The 17215-nt window shown below is 52.3% G+C and overlaps 7 protein-coding genes across 7 annotated transcripts in view; 2 read left to right on the forward strand and 5 right to left on the reverse strand.

The window, feature by feature from the left end:
- BBA_04160 (steroid monooxygenase) overlaps positions 1–208 on the forward strand; it is a gene marked incomplete at both ends in the record, with an annotated part of 1733 nt that extends 1525 nt beyond the window's left edge. The window contains one exon of the mRNA XM_008599257.1: positions 17–208. Within this exon, the coding sequence (XP_008597479.1) occupies positions 17–208 (192 nt within the window). The remainder of the gene's footprint in view (positions 1–16) is intronic.
- A 436-nt stretch (positions 209–644) lies between these two features.
- BBA_04161 (40S ribosomal protein S19) lies at positions 645–1796 on the reverse strand (the record flags this gene model as incomplete). The annotated part of the gene is made up of 3 exons (XM_008599258.1): positions 645–1003; positions 1087–1150; positions 1764–1796. The coding sequence occupies 3 exons, from the start codon at positions 1794–1796 to the stop codon at positions 645–647; spliced, it is 456 nt and encodes a 151-aa protein (XP_008597480.1).
- A 576-nt stretch (positions 1797–2372) lies between these two features.
- On the reverse strand, positions 2373–3458 carry BBA_04162 (ZIP zinc/iron transporter; the record flags this gene model as incomplete). Its single annotated transcript, XM_008599259.1, has 1 exon — positions 2373–3458. The coding sequence occupies one exon, from the start codon at positions 3456–3458 to the stop codon at positions 2373–2375; it is 1086 nt and encodes a 361-aa protein (XP_008597481.1).
- Positions 3459–6006: 2548 nt separating this feature from the next.
- Positions 6007–8564, reverse strand: BBA_04163 (mitochondrial inheritance component MDM10; the record flags this gene model as incomplete). The annotated part of the gene is made up of 3 exons (XM_008599260.1): positions 6007–7409; positions 7512–7685; positions 8126–8564. The coding sequence occupies 3 exons, from the start codon at positions 8562–8564 to the stop codon at positions 6007–6009; spliced, it is 2016 nt and encodes a 671-aa protein (XP_008597482.1).
- A 599-nt stretch (positions 8565–9163) lies between these two features.
- BBA_04164 (phosphorylcholine phosphatase) lies at positions 9164–10189 on the reverse strand (the record flags this gene model as incomplete). Its single annotated transcript, XM_008599261.1, has 1 exon — positions 9164–10189. The coding sequence occupies one exon, from the start codon at positions 10187–10189 to the stop codon at positions 9164–9166; it is 1026 nt and encodes a 341-aa protein (XP_008597483.1).
- Positions 10190–11260: 1071 nt separating this feature from the next.
- Positions 11261–12361, forward strand: BBA_04165 (toxD-like zinc binding oxidoreductase; the record flags this gene model as incomplete). The annotated part of the gene is made up of 1 exon (XM_008599262.1): positions 11261–12361. One exon carries the CDS (start codon positions 11261–11263, stop codon positions 12359–12361), a length of 1101 nt encoding a protein of 366 aa, XP_008597484.1.
- Positions 12362–12794: 433 nt separating this feature from the next.
- Positions 12795–13542, reverse strand: BBA_04166 (small nuclear ribonucleoprotein E; the record flags this gene model as incomplete). The annotated part of the gene is made up of 5 exons (XM_008599263.1): positions 12795–12850; positions 12906–12999; positions 13052–13114; positions 13400–13427; positions 13496–13542. The coding sequence occupies 5 exons, from the start codon at positions 13540–13542 to the stop codon at positions 12795–12797; spliced, it is 288 nt and encodes a 95-aa protein (XP_008597485.1).
- Positions 13543–17215: the final 3673 nt, after the last annotated feature.

A 17215-nucleotide genomic window follows, 5' to 3' on the forward strand; every position in this document is an offset into this window, starting at 1 on the left:
GCGGTGGCGCGCAAAGCTGTACGCGGGGTACGAGGCGCTGCTGGCGAGCGAGGCCGACTCGTCGTGGTGGGTTGGGGGCAATATACCCGGCAAGACGCGCGAGCCGCTGACGTGGTTCTCGGGGTTGCCCGCGTGGCGGAAAGAGTGCGAGGAGAGTCTGAGGACGTGGGATGATTTTGAACTGGTCAAGAGGGCGGCCAAGCTGTAGTAATTTTTCATGTATAGGAGAAGCAGTGAGCAAGATTGTGAGCAAGAAAGGAAAGAGACATTGCAGCATCAGAAGCGGGTTAGGTTACTTGCCTTTGTGTCTGCTCGTTTCTCTTCACATGGGTAGGCCATCTTTTTTGGCCAGTTTATTTTTGTTCCGAGTCTTGTGTGCAAAGTGCAATCGAAGAAAAAATCACAATGTAGTTCAAGTCGAGCAACCAGAATGGCCCAATGTAAAAAGGGGGAATCAAATTCATAAACCATGTCAGAAATATCTATGACCTCTTTTACGCCCAAATTCCATGTGCGGACCAAACCCAGTATGAAACAAGACCGAGTTGTAAAATTTTTTTAGTTTTCCATTTTTATGCCTTTCAACTTTGCTACCATCTCCATGATTTTTCTTTTCTCATTGAGAAGCTCTGGCAGTAAAAGTTTTACTCGTCATCCTCATCCTCCTCGTCAGCCTCGGCGGTGGTCTGGGCGATACGGTCCAAATCACGCTGGCCGGCCTGGGTGATGCGGCGGCCGCCCTTGTCGTCGTCCTGCTCGAGGACGCCAATCTTCTCGAGGGCCTGCATGACCTTGCGGTCGACGGAGCCGGAGGCGTCGACGTGCTTGGAGGGGCGGGAGCCGCGGTTCTTGGCGGTGCCGTGGACCTTGCGGAGGCGGCCGACGCCGACCGTCTTGCGGAGGTAGACGTGGCGGGCGACCGAGGCGGCGCGCACGTAGAACCAGTCAATGTCCTGGGGGGGCAGCTCCTTGGAGGGGCCGGTCTTGACGGTGTCGACCCAACCTGCAAAGTGTCACGTTAGCAATGTCGATACTTTTTATTTTTCCAGTTACGGGTGTGGTGCCTAAAGCGAGAAGAAAACATACCAGGGATGGGCAGCTTGCCCTGACGCTTCAGGAAAGCAGCATAAGCAGCAATAAACTTTTGCGCCTGAACGAGAGAAAATGAAACCCATTAGCAAATATTCCGTCTTCAGAAGTCTTGCGACTCCCTCGCGCCTGCTCCTCAAAAAATCCCAAAAGAATATCGTATATCGGCAGAATGTGCTGTAAACGGCTCCGCATCTCTGTATTTCAAGTCGATGGGAGTCGGCAGTCCGCTCCAGGACATCGGTCATGGACAAGGAGATCGGAGGGCGTGAGCAAGGCGCGGCAAGGATAAGCGGCAGTCAAGTCAAGCGGCAATAGACGGTCAGCGCCAATATTTACATGGCAGCATTCGTCTTGCACAGCAAGCCTCCATTGTCAATCGCCATCCATTTGCAAGCGCTTCCGTCAACACCAGCTCTGCCATTCGCGTTTGATACACCAGGATTCGTTTTCCCCACGACTGTGATATAGACATGATTTGGTTCTTGTTTCGTCTTCTGTCGTCGGTTCGAGGGACGGGCCGTTCGAGAATTACAGCGAAGAGGTGCGCAGCATCACGAGGGAGTCGGTACAGCACGCTATGCAGAGCAGCATTGTATGTTCGCTTAGGTCTTTCGACCATCGCAAGACAATGGGCTCGCAAATTGGCGGAAAACAATTCAAGGAGTACCTACATCAACGTCGCGAACAGTAACGCCGCCAGCCATTTTGTCGGAGGTTTGAGGGGGTGAGATGGGGGGATTAGGTCGGTATGAAGCGGTTGGAGTGGTTGGAGTGGGAGGAGAGGCGCAATGAGGAGCTTTCGCGATAGTAGTGACGGGCCCTGACACTTTTTTTTTTCGGCGCTAGGGTTTGTGGCCCTAGCAAGTGTATTTGGAGTGGGGGAAGCGAGGCGATGACTAAGATACAGTGCATTCGCGCACTGTCAAGCAATAAACACAGTACGTGAGGGTAATATGTGGGTCTGGGTATAGCACGGCTCCAATCCGTTCGGGTTGGCTTGTTCGACCATCGGCTTACAAGATTGCTGAGGGTCATGTTTGGCACGCGAGAAGAATTCAGAGATTCAAGATAGCATCATGATGAGTTTTAAATACTTCTATGCAGTTCTAATGCGCTAATTCAACATCCAATAACAGTGAACCTCCCAACCCATGCCCCTTTCCTCAGTCCATGGTATATTAATTCGCACGCAAGAAAGCAAGTTTCCAATGGTAATCAATCGCACATAACTATGTACCAAAGTGCACTATTGAAAAGGATATGTTCGAGCGGATATCCACCTATGCCCAATTGGCAAGCAGCGCCATGACAAAAGCACCGAAAGCGATACAGCCAAAGCCGAAGAGCTGAATCTTGAGCGGGGAGCGACGCATGTGGGGGTTGAACATGAACTCGTGAGCAAGAAGCTCAACGAGACCAGTGTACATGAGAATACCGCCACTGATGGCATCAAAGATACCGTTGGTGAGCTTCTGGTCGGTGGCATTGGCAGGCTTGGCACCCATGCCAGCGGCGATGCCCACGGGTGTAGAGAGTGCAAAGCCCACACAGAGGACGTAAGGCAGCCACTGCTTGGATTTGGGCCAAGGGGCGGTAGCAATACGGGATCCGAGACCAAGACCCTCAAACATTTGGTGGAAGACGAGGACAATGAGAAGAATGACAAGGTTGTCGGTGGTGCCAAGAGTCAGACCAACAAACACGCTGTGGAAGATGACACCGAACTCAAGTACAAAAATGGCAGTGAGCTGGCCGGCAAGACCGCCCTCACCTTCTTCGTGAGTGCGAGCGTGTGCAAGATGATCCTCACCCCCAGGAGGGTAACTGACATCGTCGGGACGGCCGGGGATGCTCTTGGGGTCGATGCCAGCGGCTTGCTCCAGATCAGGGCTATGAGGGCAATCCTCCGGCGCGGTGTTGATGCCGGGGCGCTTCTTGGCAATATAATCCAGCGAAGGGCCCTCGCTATCGGAAGCGTTGCCAGTGTTGTGTTCGTCATCCTTCTGGAAGCTGGTGACGAGAAGTTCGACGAGGAACATGGTCATGACGGTCATGAGACCGATGGCAAGAGCCCAAGGATAGTCGGGGACACGAGCAGCAACACATTCGTCGCTGAGGTTGTCAATGGCGGGATCAAGCAAGTGCATCCATGCAGTGGCGATAATAACACCTGTACCGACATATTTGCAGACGAAAAAGGTGAACTTGGGAACGTGCATGCGTGTCTGGCGAGCCAAAAGGACGGGGGCTAGGGCACCAATGAGAGATGCAACCAAGATGATGAAGATGGAACCGATACGGAGGCCGCGGCGGGTGTCGTCGGCGATCTCGCCGTTGCAGTCCATGGGAGCATCGGTGTCGGCCATGATGATATAGTGCTGTGTGGTGTATTCCCTTGTATGTGGATATAACGATGTCGATATGAAACTGCGAGGAAGATCCTCTTCGGGTACTATACTTGGCAAGGAAGAATAGCAGCAGGCCGCAGGGAGTACTATTGTTTATTATAGCTGGCCCAAAAAGATAGGCTTGGGAGAGTGTGGGCGGGAATGTGTGGAGGAAGGAAGGGGGGAGGGGACGACCGGGCAAGGCGACCAGGGCGGATAAGGCGCGAGCTGCAAAATCTTGCAGGTTTCTCAGCTCAAACACCTTGATGTCCGCAGTTGACGGCAGTTGACGACGGATCAGTTCCACCTGACCAGGTTACCGGGAGAAATGTGTCTGTAAAGCCACGCGACGGAGGGCAAAAGTGGTTCGTCGGCCGAATGACTGGAGTGGAAATCCGGCTCAAAGATGCCGTGCAGACTTGGCAAATCGACTTGGCAACGGCGATGCGTCGGAAATGCAGGATCCTGCGCCAATACCGCGTATGCAAGATTGCGAATGTGCCAAGACAATCGTTTGCGAGTACGATTGTGTGATGAGGCTGCGCAGCACAGGGATGAGAGGCAGGGTTAGACGACTTGCTTTACTTGGCGCTTGATTCTTGAGATGTCGTCTGCAAAGCGTAGGCAATCGTGATTTCAGGCGAGAGACAGGTAGTTGGACGTGGAACCGGTGAAGGAACTATTCAGAGTAGCGCAGTGGGTGGGATATAACCGACGGGTTGAAGCGCGGATTGGTGGACGCGGTGGTAGAACACGCCCGGGGTGAGAAACAAGGAAGATGAAGAGAGAAGAGAAGAATATGCAAAGACTTGAAAATGGAAAAATGCCGAGGTGATGAGTGGCAGCGGCTGATAAGCGGGATGGAGTGAGCAGAGAGAAAGTGATAGCTATGGGGGCCGCAGAGAAGAATGATACTACCTATACCCAAAGCAGCTGTCGAGTTGGTGGCCGAGTTGTCAACGGGCAGCAAGGGTGCGGGATCTGGCCGGGCTATGTATGTGAGAACCTGGATGGCCACCCACCTTTTTTTTTTCTGCGTTCGGCGCTATTGAGTCGAGCAACAGCCAACAAAGCTATACGATTCAGGGCGTGGCATATGGCATGAGGGACAGCATTAAGTTGTGTTTTGTTTTGTTTTGTTTTTTCGGCTTTACGAAAAAGCGCATAATGAATAATGCTCATGTCTTTAGAGTTGGACAGAAACGGTGCTGTCGTGAAACGTGGGGTGTTTGTCGACGACTCGCTCGTTATGCAGAGGCCAGGTAGACCCCTGCGATCCTGGTGGTCGAAAGAGCCTCTGGCCATGCAGACTTTCGGCATGCGAACATGTGGTCAACGTCCTGCGAGTTTCCATAATATTATGCAACTTGATATCGGACAAATTCCCATATCATCATGCAACTTAATATCAGACAACGTTACTCTGTACGATAGCTTTAACTCTTAACTTACATGCAACCATCTTCTTATGCTGATCCCTAATGCGTGTTCCTTGCCAAGTGCGGTAGATAATGCAGTCGCCAAAGGAGTTTCTCGGCGCGAGTAATACAACACATCCCTCGTCATGACCGCGCAACTTGGGCTCTTTGGAATTCCTGTTATTACCAGGAACCGGCACAGACGATTATTGACTCGAGAAAGACACCAAGACAAAAACGTCCAGGGATTGGCCTTGTCTTGGCGGGGTCCCGAGCGCCACGCTTTTTCGTTGCAGCCCCGCATCTCCACTTTGAATGCACCAGTGGCGCATAGAAGCAGCCACTCATAGCATCTGCAAAGGCCAGAATTGGCCATCCAGGTTCTCACCTCTAACTAGGCAAGCCCTTGCCAAACAAATAGAAACGGGTTTTCGTTATCAGCAACATGCCCGCCTGCGACGGCCGCAGAAATTCGGTCAATTTTTGGTCAGCAGCGGGAAAGATTTTAGTGTAATCTTCTTTCTTCCGTCGTCGTATGCGCGGTTAACCGGCCCCGCGTGATGGCGTCAATTCCAAATTTTCCATCACCACGGAGGAAAACGACGGAGGTAGCGAGATGAAGCATCGTCGTTCGCTTAAGATTGCTCTATATTCATTACTGGGTGGTTTAAAAAGATGTACATGAAGGTTCCTGGTTCGGCGACAGTCCGACCCTTCCCCTACTAGATAAAAGGGCTCTTAAGACACGGCCGACGCCTTGTTGCGCCACCTAGCAAACAAGGACGCACAAGGTATTCATAGCCTCAGCTGAAGAGCTGACCTTGTCAATAGTCAGCACTGGTACGGATACAGGCAACTCGATACAGGCAACTCGATACAGGCAACTCGATACAGGCAAAACAACCGTCAAGAGACGAAAGAACGCCCGCTCTTGTAGCTGTTGTACAAGATATGTTATGCGCATCTCGCGTGAAAGTGCCCAACTTGTCGCTCCTGCGCGTTCTTGCTTGCCGATTTGAGCTCAGCGCGCAGACTGAACAGGCTCTTTGGCTTCCGCTGCGACGCGACTGCTACAAGCGTAATCATACACTCGAATCGTTTGGGTTCCGTCAAGACGAAAATTGAATTTCTAGCCCCAGCGTGCGGAAGGGCTTGTCCATGTGTCGCAGATCGATGCCACTTCCCAGGCTAAACAGCAGCGACTTGACGCGGCCCTCCCACAGCAGCCCGATGCGCAGGTTCTGGTCGAAGCGCGCCTTCAGCACCCCCGCGTACTCTTCCTCCTGCGCTTTCCATCCCGGTTGGTGAAGCTCCTTCGCCTCATCCACGACCGTCCTTTGGCTTTGCTTCCGCCGCCGCTGCTGCCACCCTGCAGAGGGAGGGCTCCCTGATGCCGCAGCATTCTCTGCGTCGGCACGGTCAGCAAGCAGCCTCTGCCCGTCGGCTTCGGCGGCTTGATGGGGGTTCGCGTCGTCTAGGCGCCACTCCATTTTGGCTCTGAAGCTGCGCTCCCGCGCGCAAGAGGCCGGGGTTGGGGACGGCGATAGTGACGAGTCGTTTTCCTCCGATGGTGGCCGTGTGAAGGGTTTGCGCCACAGCTCCATGCCGACGGCCCATGCGCTCTCGTAGCTAAACACGTTGAATTCCATGCGCGTCGCCAATGTGCAGTGCCGCCCCGCGACGACGGCGTAGCTCGCGCCCACGCTGCCCATGAGCGGGTTGAGCGTCAGCGTCGCCGTCAGCGGCGTGCCCCGGTGGGACGGCAGCGTCGCGAAGCGCGTGGCCAGGCTAATGCCGCCCGACTTGTTGAGCGTCCCGTAGTAAATTTCGGCGCCTGTACTGAAGCGTCCGTAGATGCGCTCCTTTTCGCCGTTGGGCGGCTGCGCCTTCGGGGTCGCAGTGATGCCAATCATTGCCGATTGTTGCTCGCCGGTCCCATCCGGAACGGTAGCGGCCGTCTCAGCACCGCCGTGTAGTTTCTCTGCGTCGCCGCCAAAGTTGTAGATTCCCCGCAGGCCCAACAGCCCTCCGTCGGACGATGCGAGCCCCTCGACGGCGTACTTGCCCACATCATACTGTGCGAGCCCGAGCGTCGTGCCGCCGTTGCGCAGGTGCTGGCCCGACACGGCGCTAAACTGCACCTGCAGGTGCCGCGACAGCCGCTTCACCACGAGCCCCTCGAGCTGCGACTGTGGCAGGTACAGCCTCCCGTACAGCAGCGACGCTTGCGGCCCGCCGGGATGGGGGACGCCGCCGCCGCCCACTGCCGGGAGCGGCGACGGCAGCGGCTCCAGCGGTGTCAGGGGCCGGTAGGAGCGCAGCAGCGTGGGCAGCGCGACCTTTTCCGACTGCGGCGTCAGCAACACGCGCAGCGGCACCGAGGAGAAGAGGTACGAGATGGAACCGTCGACGACGCCGACCGAGCCCAGCTGGTACGACGTGGCAAAGTTGGGGCTCGCGAGGGCGGACAGGGCGAGGCGCAGGCCGCGCGGGGTCGGAAAGTTGAGGAGGGCTGCTCTCGATCGGGGTCATATTAGCACTCATGACGGTCGTTCGGTTGTCGCGGTCGGCACGGGGCATCCAAGCCCTCCGCAGCTGGGGCGCGACGACATACCATCACTGGTGGAATTCAGCGCCGCGTACGAGTTGTCGCGGGACCAGCCCGTGGCTTCGTAAAATGCGCTGTGGACATGGTCCATAAACTCGCGCATCTCGTCACCGCCCGCGACATGTAGTCTCTGATATCCACGGATGTTTCTAGTGGCGAAGCTCTGATCTGCGCGATTTCCTTGGTTTGTTGGTCAGCTATTAGCAGCCTCGCGAGTTCTTTCTGCAGTTCCTTGTGATCCCTGTCGGCAAAACGTCGGCGCTAGCGCCGCTCAGTAAGTTCGAGTCTACGGTGTTGTCGGCCGATGTGCTCTAGGTTAGGGTCACTGATGAACAACTGACTTATTAAGAAGTCTTTTAAAATTTTGCGACTAGAATACATCAATTCAATGCCTAAGAAGCTGGCTCACCGCTCTTTGGCAGGCGCTGGGTCACTTGCGTTAGCCCACCGTAACCTAGGCAGCATTCTTTATCCCCAAACCGCAATTGCTTATGCATGGAATACTATGGCCTGATTTGTATGGCAGCGTGAGACTACAATGCGTTTACCAGATATTTGAGTGGCTTAGTATGAGTTTATAAGTAGAATCTACATATGAGATCATGCGTCCATCAGATTACCATCCCTTGCGGCTGATTGCCTGCGCTGCACAGTCATTGCGTCTTCAATGAGTTTAGCCTTCTCGTCCGCGGTCAAATCACTACTGGCCCTAGGCACCTTCCCCCAGACTGCCAGAATCGACAAACTCGCGGCGGCAGCACCAATTACAAACCAGAACATATTCGTATAGCTCTTCCCCAATCCTACCCCGTCTACTGTTGCTGATTGGATGATGTCCGTGAAGCCAAGGACGACAGCTATACCTAGCTGCAGAACTGAGTTGATAACACTTCTGGCCAGCCCCTGCTGCGCTGTAGGAAGGGTTGTGGTCACGAAGACCGTCATCAAGATAAGATAGTAAAGGTGCTTCAATAGGTGCCCACCTTGAAGAGCGGTGCTAGCGGCATCTTGCGTCTTGGCTGCCCATCTGAGGCTAGTGTACGGCCGATCTGCCAGCATCTTGAGATTCATTGCCTGCATTGGGCAACATCCAAATTATCCTTGCATCCAAATTGTCCTTGCATCCAAACTTTCGCTCGCCTCTTTTTTTGGCCATTGTCTCGGAACCTCGTGCCATGTGGTCATTGACTGTTTCTAATATGACTCGGCAGTACCTATGGTTACATATCTGTTACCTGCTCGTGTTGAGACAAGCATTTGTCAGCAGAGATTGGGACTTATTTACCGGTCTAGATGCTCGCAAGGAATTATTATTCGATCATTATTGAGTACACCGCTAGAGCGAAATCACCAATTATTGCACTTGAACCAGAGGCCCATATAACTAATATTGACCATACTGAAATAGACTACATAATGATCACTGCCTGTACCTTGAGGACTCGATCATCATACCATATATGTTGTCTTGACATCTTGGACAAAACCACTTGGTGTTCCTAGATACAATTTCTTGCGGCCGATTGTCTTCACAACGTGACTGTATGCCGCTTTCTACATTCACGCAAAATCGACCACAGTGCAAGATCGCTTATAGTCATCAAAGTACAATGTTTTCCTGTAGAGCTACATTCCCCAAAGTCTTTCAACGATGCTAGCTACAAAAGATCTTTTGGGTGCACAACGATCCAGTTGTCGTCAGCAGTTGGGGGTAGCCCGGCCTCTTTCTGTTTGCATACTGCCTGTTTCCTCAACTTGGAAAAGTCGCGCAAGGCCTCATCGTTTCGTGCTACCAATAAGCGTATTCCGCCTCTTGCCACATCCACGCCATGGAAAAGCATCGGCGCGTCGCTTCCAGGAGAATCGCCCGCAACCAGGATGGGCATTTTCCATTCGTCAATATACGACAAAATAGCAGCCCATTTGCCTATTTTCCATGTCGCCGGGGCCCATAGATATGGTATCATGACCAGATCTGACCCATCATCTTTGACTGCCTGAGCGTTGTATGTGCCATCTGCAATTTGCTTGCGCGATGTTTGAATCGATCCAGTCTTTAGGTTCTTTAGGAGAAGCGTGGTGCCAATCACATTCTCGGGCTTGACGTTGTAGCCGTATTTGGGGTCTGATGCAACCATGCGAACAATTTCCTCAGACGCCGCGGTTATCACAAAAACATCAATTCCGTTGGCCATCAACTTCTGATAGAGTTCCACTTGCCCTCGAAAGATTTTTGGTGGATGAATTTGAATCTGTACGAGGTCGTCTCCTTCGTAGCAGTTGCTTGGTACAGGCTCTGTCGAAGCCATCAGTTCATCCACATGATTCTTTAAATCGCGCAGTGGGATGTTGCTGAAAACTTGCGTGGAGAAAGAGTAGTAAATGGAATCGCCCAGTTCGTATAGACGGGTACTGTAGCTGTACAGGCTTTCCTGCTTGGTCGCCGAATCCTTGAAGGGTATAATCTGAATTGCCGAGTCTAATGTTGCCCGCGACAAAACACCCTTGTTCTCAAGGAATGGAAGAAGGCATGATTCAAGATCAAATTGCCAACTTGTATCGTCCATATCAAAGCATGCATAATGCCCTTTGTGTGCATTAGCAGCAATCATATCGTTGAGCTGCTTCGCAGCGGAAGTCGGCCAATGCTCTAATTCAACTTCGGGTTTTGGCTTATAAGTCATGATGCCGGGGACGTGATTCGGCGATGTTCGAAAAATGGTGCGCGTTGCAGCTCTAGTAAATAGCCAAGAAAGAGGAACAGACGATCCTTTTCTACTTCTTGCCGACCAATTGTGCAAAGAATTAGTGATCCGAGGCTTATAAACCATAGGTATAAACCAAGGTCCACAATGGAGACACTGGAAGCGGAGCTGCGACTCACCCACATACGCGCGGTGACGCATTCGCCAGAACCCAGGCTACCTACAGCAGCGCAGAGACAGCGCAAAGCGCAAAACCGGCCAAATATTTATGTATACTTGAAAAGGAAGCAAAATCAGGTATTATTTATAGGGGCTTTTTTAATGCTAGGTCTTTACTGGATTACCCCTTGCATGACTTACACAGCAAAAGGCTACTACTAACAGTGGTTGAGTATAATTTGGAAGATATATCAAACTTGTAAACTTTCCATTTTTCAGTATACTCAACAAGTTTCTTTAGTTGTATATTATTTTGTGTATAGAGACGGAGGGCAGCATAGGACCAAATCCCAATCTAATATTAGAGCAACACCAAAACGGCGATAAGGCTACCATCCAGTCTTGAACCAACACAAAGTACCAAGGCCCAGTAAGAAGATTCTCAGGCTATGAACTGTTGAAATTTAAGCGCGGCCTTTGCAAAGCACAATCTATGCAAAACTACGCGAAATTAAAAAAAGGGCATTGAAAATTGGCATCATGAGCACGCCCAACAGACTGCATTCGCATTTGGGGTGTCGAGGAGGCTCTCCACAAATTGAGCCGCTAAAACGAAGACGGGCGCTGGATAGTTGCGGCGATTGGTAATGGACAAAGCCAAAGTTGCGGCCGCTTCATTCAGCGCACATGACAAATCTGGCTGGCATTGGCCAATTCGTTGTCGAGCTCCGTTTGACCCCAACTACATAAAAGACTGTTCGTCTTTGTCAACCTCACCAATATCTTCGAACATCAAAGCTTTTCCCCCTACATTCCGGGCGTCCATTGCGACTCACATCACATCCCACAAGAAGCTATCTCGCACAGCATCATTGGAAAACACCAACCACCATGGCCGCTATCCCAACTACCATGAAGGCCCTCGTCGCCGTCCGCGACACCCCCAATGCCACAGCCCCGTCCTCTGTCGAGGGCCGCGGTGCCACCATCAAAGACGTGCCCGTCCCGGCCATTACCGACGACGAGATCCTCGTCAAGGTGACGGCCGTCGCCCTCAACCCCACCGACTTCAAGCACGTTGACCTCTTCTCGCCGGACGGCGTCGTCGTGGGCTGCGATTACGCCGGCGTCGTCGCCAAGGTCGGCACCGGGCCCGTCGCCACCAACGCCTGGAAGGTGGGCGACCGCGTCGCCGGCTGGGTGCACGGCGGGCTGTTCCCGGACCGCGGCAGCTTCGCGCAGTACCTCAAGGTCGACGCCGACCTCGCCTGGAAGGTGCCTGACAGTGTGTCGGACCTCGCGGCAACCACGTACGGCGTCTCGGCCGTCACCGCCGTCCTCGGCCTCAACAAGCACCTCGGTGTGTCCTGGCCCGACGACACCACCAATACCTCTACCTCCTCCTCCTCTGGCGAGCCCATCCTCATCTACGCCGCCTCCACCGGCGCGGGGCTCTACGCCACGCGCCTCGCCAAGCTCGCCGGCCGCACCGTCGTCGCCACGGCCTCGCCGCACAACTTTGACCTGGTGCGGCGCCACGGCGCCGACGCCGTCTTCGACTACAAGTCACCCACCGCCGCCGCCGACATTCGCGCCGCCTACCCGACCCTGACCCAGGCCTTTGACGGCATCTCGGAAAATGGCACCACCGAGTTTTGCGCCAGCGTCCTGCAGCCCGGCGGCTCCATCGTCATACTGCTGCCGCCCACGGCCGAGGAGGTTGACGGCGCCAAGATTGTGCCCATTCTCGCCTACACGCTCTTTGGGCGCGAGTTCCACCTGCTCCCGCCCGAGGGGCCCAAGTTCCCCGCCAACCCCGAGGACCGCGCCGTGCTGGCGCGCTTCTACGCGCTGCTGCCCAAAATAGTTGGCGAGCTCGAGCCCATCCCCATCAAGGAGCTCGCGGGCGGGCTCGAGAACCTGGGCGAGGGTCTGAGTCTGCTGCGCGAGGGCAAGGTGTCGGGCACCAAGCTCGGCTACAAGCTCGAGTGAAAAGTTTGTCGAATGTAGTTGCTGAGGATTGCTAGCTCACGTCCTGTGGCCAATGGCCTGGCAGAGGCATGAATACCACGAAAAAAAATAGACGATTAATGTTACCTTGCTCAAATGGAAAACTCTCGGCTGATGCTTAGTAGTAGTTTATTGATACTACATATGCTACCAACGTGGGCTCAAGTTCCCGAATTGTAGCGAGTGCATCAAACCGTGAAAAAGACTGTAAAAAAACACGAACCTAGTTTGCCCATGCGCCTCATAAAACAAATCAAGTGGCTCTGAGATTACCCATGGCCCGACCCCCCTCACCGACGTAGTCCAAAAAGCCGTCTCGTTGGTGTTGAGGCCCGTATTGGTGCGAATCAGTACAGCATGGCCTCTGCTTTTTTTGCCCTCGTGTATGGTATCATTTCCAAGTCGCTTCACATGATCATTCCGACAAATTCTGAATCAGAGACACGTTGTCGCCCTTGAGGAGGATTTGTCCTGCAGCGTGTTAGCTTGATGCCGAGCTTTGCTGTTGGCCTTGGTCCGCACGTACCCAGTGGTCTTCTCGTCTCCTTGTCGTTGGTCTTGGTAATCTGGCGCACCTCGACGGCGTCGTCGAGAACGAGGTTCATGAACTCATCGAAGCCCTGCGCGTTGAATTAGTGTTGGTTCGTTGCTATAGGATCTGTCTCAACCCACTCTAATCTTGCCCTCGACCCGGATGCCAAGCTGCTCATAGAGCCAAACGCTAACGGTGGCATTCTAATGCAAAGTCAGTAAACCCCTGCCAGATGTCTTTTCTTCTGCCTTTCTGCGCTAGCGATGCACGACTTGCGAATCGGTCCCCCGCGGTAAGCTTCCATCGCTTGATCAGCGCCGCTCAGAGATGTCGACTATTCTACCTGGCCGTTGATGCCTATGGTTCCATGACCAGATACGGCCTGCAAAAGACTATCGCTCGTCTCGTGTCTGCCACCGCTAGAACCATGATCGCATCGCACATCGCCAGCCGTCCAGAAACTCCGCTCGCATGTCGGTCGCACGTACGCTTTGCAAAAGCTTGAAAATCATATTACTGCAATCAATCATGTCAGTTTCTTTGCTCGAAGCAGCTAGTCGGTCGCGTGCGGGGTGGTTGCCTACATGGGAGGAAGCAAAACGCGGCGTCCGCCGCCACCACGACCAGTCATTTTGAGCTGCTATGTGCGAGTATGCGTTGAAGCGTATGTAGCGTTTTGACGCGACACTCAAGAATTCGCGCGAATGGGCGATGGGTAGGGATTGGCGCGTCAAACTTGATGGTCGGTGTCGCTCGAAGCTCACGTCCGAAGTTGATGGTCCTGACCCGCAGAGCTCGCAGGCCGAAATTTTGGTGGAGATTTATTAATCCGGCCGCCGTCAGCAGTGGTGACGGGATTGCCAAACCCGACATCGTGATGAACTTTGCTAGAAACTATCAGATACTGTTTGAATCGAATCATTGTGAAAATACGTTTTTTTTGTCTATTTCTCTGGGTGCAGATGTAATTTCTTGCAGATTGTAGAGAATGAAAGGCGCGAGGATCTAATTATCACAACACTACAAGGGGGTCAAGAGGATCAGATGTCAAAACTCCGTAATTTGATTCGTTTCATTCTACCTAAATTGTTCTCAAAAGAACGACATTCATGTATGGCATCGAGTGTTGCTTGCGTGGTTACAGATGAAGGCAACGGTGAAAGACCCTAGTTCCAACCCTAAAGCGGCTATACTTCTATTTCAAAAAGATCATGCCGCAAATAAAGAGTAAACAGAGGGCACACTCGATTTGTGAAGCTTGATTAGCTTTGTTTGACCATCCAGAAGTGACGAACGAAAGTTGCAGAATCCATCCAAGATCAGAAAAACGGGCGAAACCAAATGCCCATGGTACATCGACATTGTATATTCGGTACGGCGAGTGAAAAACCATTTCATCAGGGGACTGGAAGTAAAGCAAAATGCCAAACAATCAAGTAGGAAAATAAAATGTACTCTTACCAGTGACAATTGAATTGCAAGCGGGCGTTTTTTTGGCGGCATGGCTCTACAATTCTCTATACGTATAGCGTGGGGTTACGCTAACACGACGGAAGCTATATTTTGGTGTAATGCGACTCTCGATCCACGAGTCGTGGCGGCCCTTTTGAACGGACCATGATAGTGGTGAGAAACTGTAGAGAACAGAAGAAAAACACAAGTTCTTGCATCTAGAGGCCAACACAATTAAATAGCTGCCTCTATTCGTCTCATGCCTTCTTTCTTTTTACAATCTGGTTGCCAAAGAGCGTCACGCCGGTGACTCATGTGCCAACATGAGAGGGCTGTCTCACAACAACAGCTCAAGGTAAAGTCCCCCAGCCTCAGCTTTCAGCACCCTGCCGAGTCAAAAGCCACTGTCTAATTGGTCTGCACCCTTTCTGTGTTCATTCCCGAGATGCTCTCGAAAGAGGCTGGCTAGCAAAGAGTTTCACGCCGGTTGACGCATGTGCAGAGATGAGATCTGCGGTCATTTAGCGCTACTCTTAGTTAATATCAACAAGCCCCTCGCCGAATAAATACCCAGCCTCGGTTTTCAGCACACATCTAACCAGAAAAAAAGAACAAGTAGAAGAGGAAAACTCTGTATTACTCAGTATGCACTTGTTATTCTGCGTTATTCTCTGAATGAATTGATTGCCAGCGAGCCGCGTATAGCTCATCAGAAGAAAATAGGGCTTCGAGCTGAGATTTCCCCGATGCCACGAGAACGCCACTAGCTAGACTCAGTCAGGCACGCACGCCAAGAAGATGGCAGTAGTTTTTGAATATTTCCAGATCAGTCGCCGAGTCTCAGATCGAAACTGCAAAGAGGATAAAAAAAAACTAGGAAAATCTCTTTCAATCATCTGCCACTTTTCAAAAAAAAAAAAAAAAAAAAGGTTCTTGTTGTGGATTCCTACGAGTAATGGCGCCTTTTAACCCTTGTCAACGCACGCGCCAATGTATTGTCGTCGCCTAGCCACGAGCAAGAAGGCTGCGGCAAGAACAGCGATCGCCCGAAGCTGCCCGTGGCAAGCCATTTTATTAGATTAGTTTGGGTTCCACGCTGAGCCGCATTTTTTGCGGAAAAAGGATGAGAAGGATTGAGAAGCCCAAGCCAACGACGGAAGCTGAGTTCATGCAAGGCACGGGCCAGGGGTGTGTATGGGTTTTTTTTTCGTGCTCAAATTGCTGATATCCACTGGTGTGATTTATGCGTTGCGGCCACTGGAAGATTCTGAATGTCCTTTTTTGCTGGCCAAATGTCACCATCGCTGAAGAGGTCTTGGTATTGATTATTGCACTATTACTGGTGAGGCTGGACGGGCGTCCGCGGGACGGACGTCCAGGTGGCTACCTGGCGTTGCGCTTTAGTTGCCTGTTTGGGAGTCGTTGAAGATGCTGCAAGATGCATTCCTGTGGCTGAAATCGTTGACGTGTGAATGAAGTAAAATTTTCCGTCAATCAATTCCGTGCGGAATGGTTTGCGATGCAGGTGGCCGACGTGGCGTGTAGGCGCCGTTCCGTGCAAAGTGCAGCAGGGTTGGCTTACACGCGCTTTGCCCCTGGAAGCTACTCATCTGCAAAAAGACTGCGTTGCAGACCGCAATTTTTAAAGTCAATTAGCGTACGATATTGCAATGTAACTTGCCAAAACAAATCTGGTGCTATTTGGTGCCCAAGTCGTGTTTTCTAGGAACATGATCAGGACATGCACAAGATCGGTGAAGCAACGTGGTGGCGGATGACCTCGGGAGTGCGCGTAGCAAGCTTGTACCGGTACACGAATTGCAAAAGTATAGGCTCGAATTGCGCTGTTGTTTTCCGATATATATAGAATGAGCTGATTTGGGGATTCAAAAACGTAAAGAATGGGACAAGATGAAAATAATGCGAGAGCACGCAACAGTGCGGGATTCCACCAAGCGGGTATATAGAGCCGCAGTGGAACCCCCGAGGCCATGCCGTCCAAGGGCACTCGAGGGAGAAGAGTCGAGACGCTCTATTGCCCATTTGGGAAATACTCGACCGTCTACGCCGTGCTGCTACTCCGTGATACTCCGGTCTCCGTGCAATTATTATCGAGAAAAAGGGGGATGATGAATGCGCGGTTGGATTCTGGACGTGTTGCTGTTGTGCAGTTTTGGTCAAGAAAAAAGGTGCAGCAAAATCGAAAACACACCGCTAAACACTAAAAAGAGACTCGGTTAGTCTATCAGAATGATTGGTGAGTGGCACAAGATGGGCCAAAAGGTCAAACATGTTGTAATAAGGCGTGCGCAGTAACAAGCGGCCAGCAACCAGGGATTCCTCTTTGGTGCGATGCCGAACCCAGCCAAACCAGTCAAACCAGCCTCAGCTGGCGCGATCGAGAAACGGCCGTAACGTGGCCTGGGCAAGCAAGGGTTGCAGGGTTACGAGGCCCTTGTTCAGCCACCTGTTCCAACCTTGGCAACTCGGCAGAGAAAAAGTTGAAAGCCACAGCTGGGCGAATCGGTTGCATCCGAGGACACACACCACACGCTGCACACCACAACACAGTCAGTTGACACTTGACACCTAAATATCTGGCCAGTCTAGCCTAGCCTGGTTTGGTTGCCTGGCCTCCCTCTTCGTGCGCCTTGCAGTTGACAGATGCGATCCACTGAACTCTGCTGCAGCTGCTGGCCGCAAAGGATCAAAAACGCAGCCCGATGTCGGAATACACAAGTTTGTAAGCAAGCAAGCCAAAAAATCGTTAGCGAACGCCTTTTTTGGCGTAAACGAGGCGGGATCATCATGACAGCCTATGAGTCAAAAAAGGATCTTCTCGCTTGCCCAAT

The sequence above is a fragment of the Beauveria bassiana genome (genome assembly GCF_000280675.1).
Source record: "Beauveria bassiana ARSEF 2860 unplaced genomic scaffold BBA_S00009, whole genome shotgun sequence".
NCBI lineage: Eukaryota > Fungi > Ascomycota > Sordariomycetes > Hypocreales > Cordycipitaceae > Beauveria > Beauveria bassiana.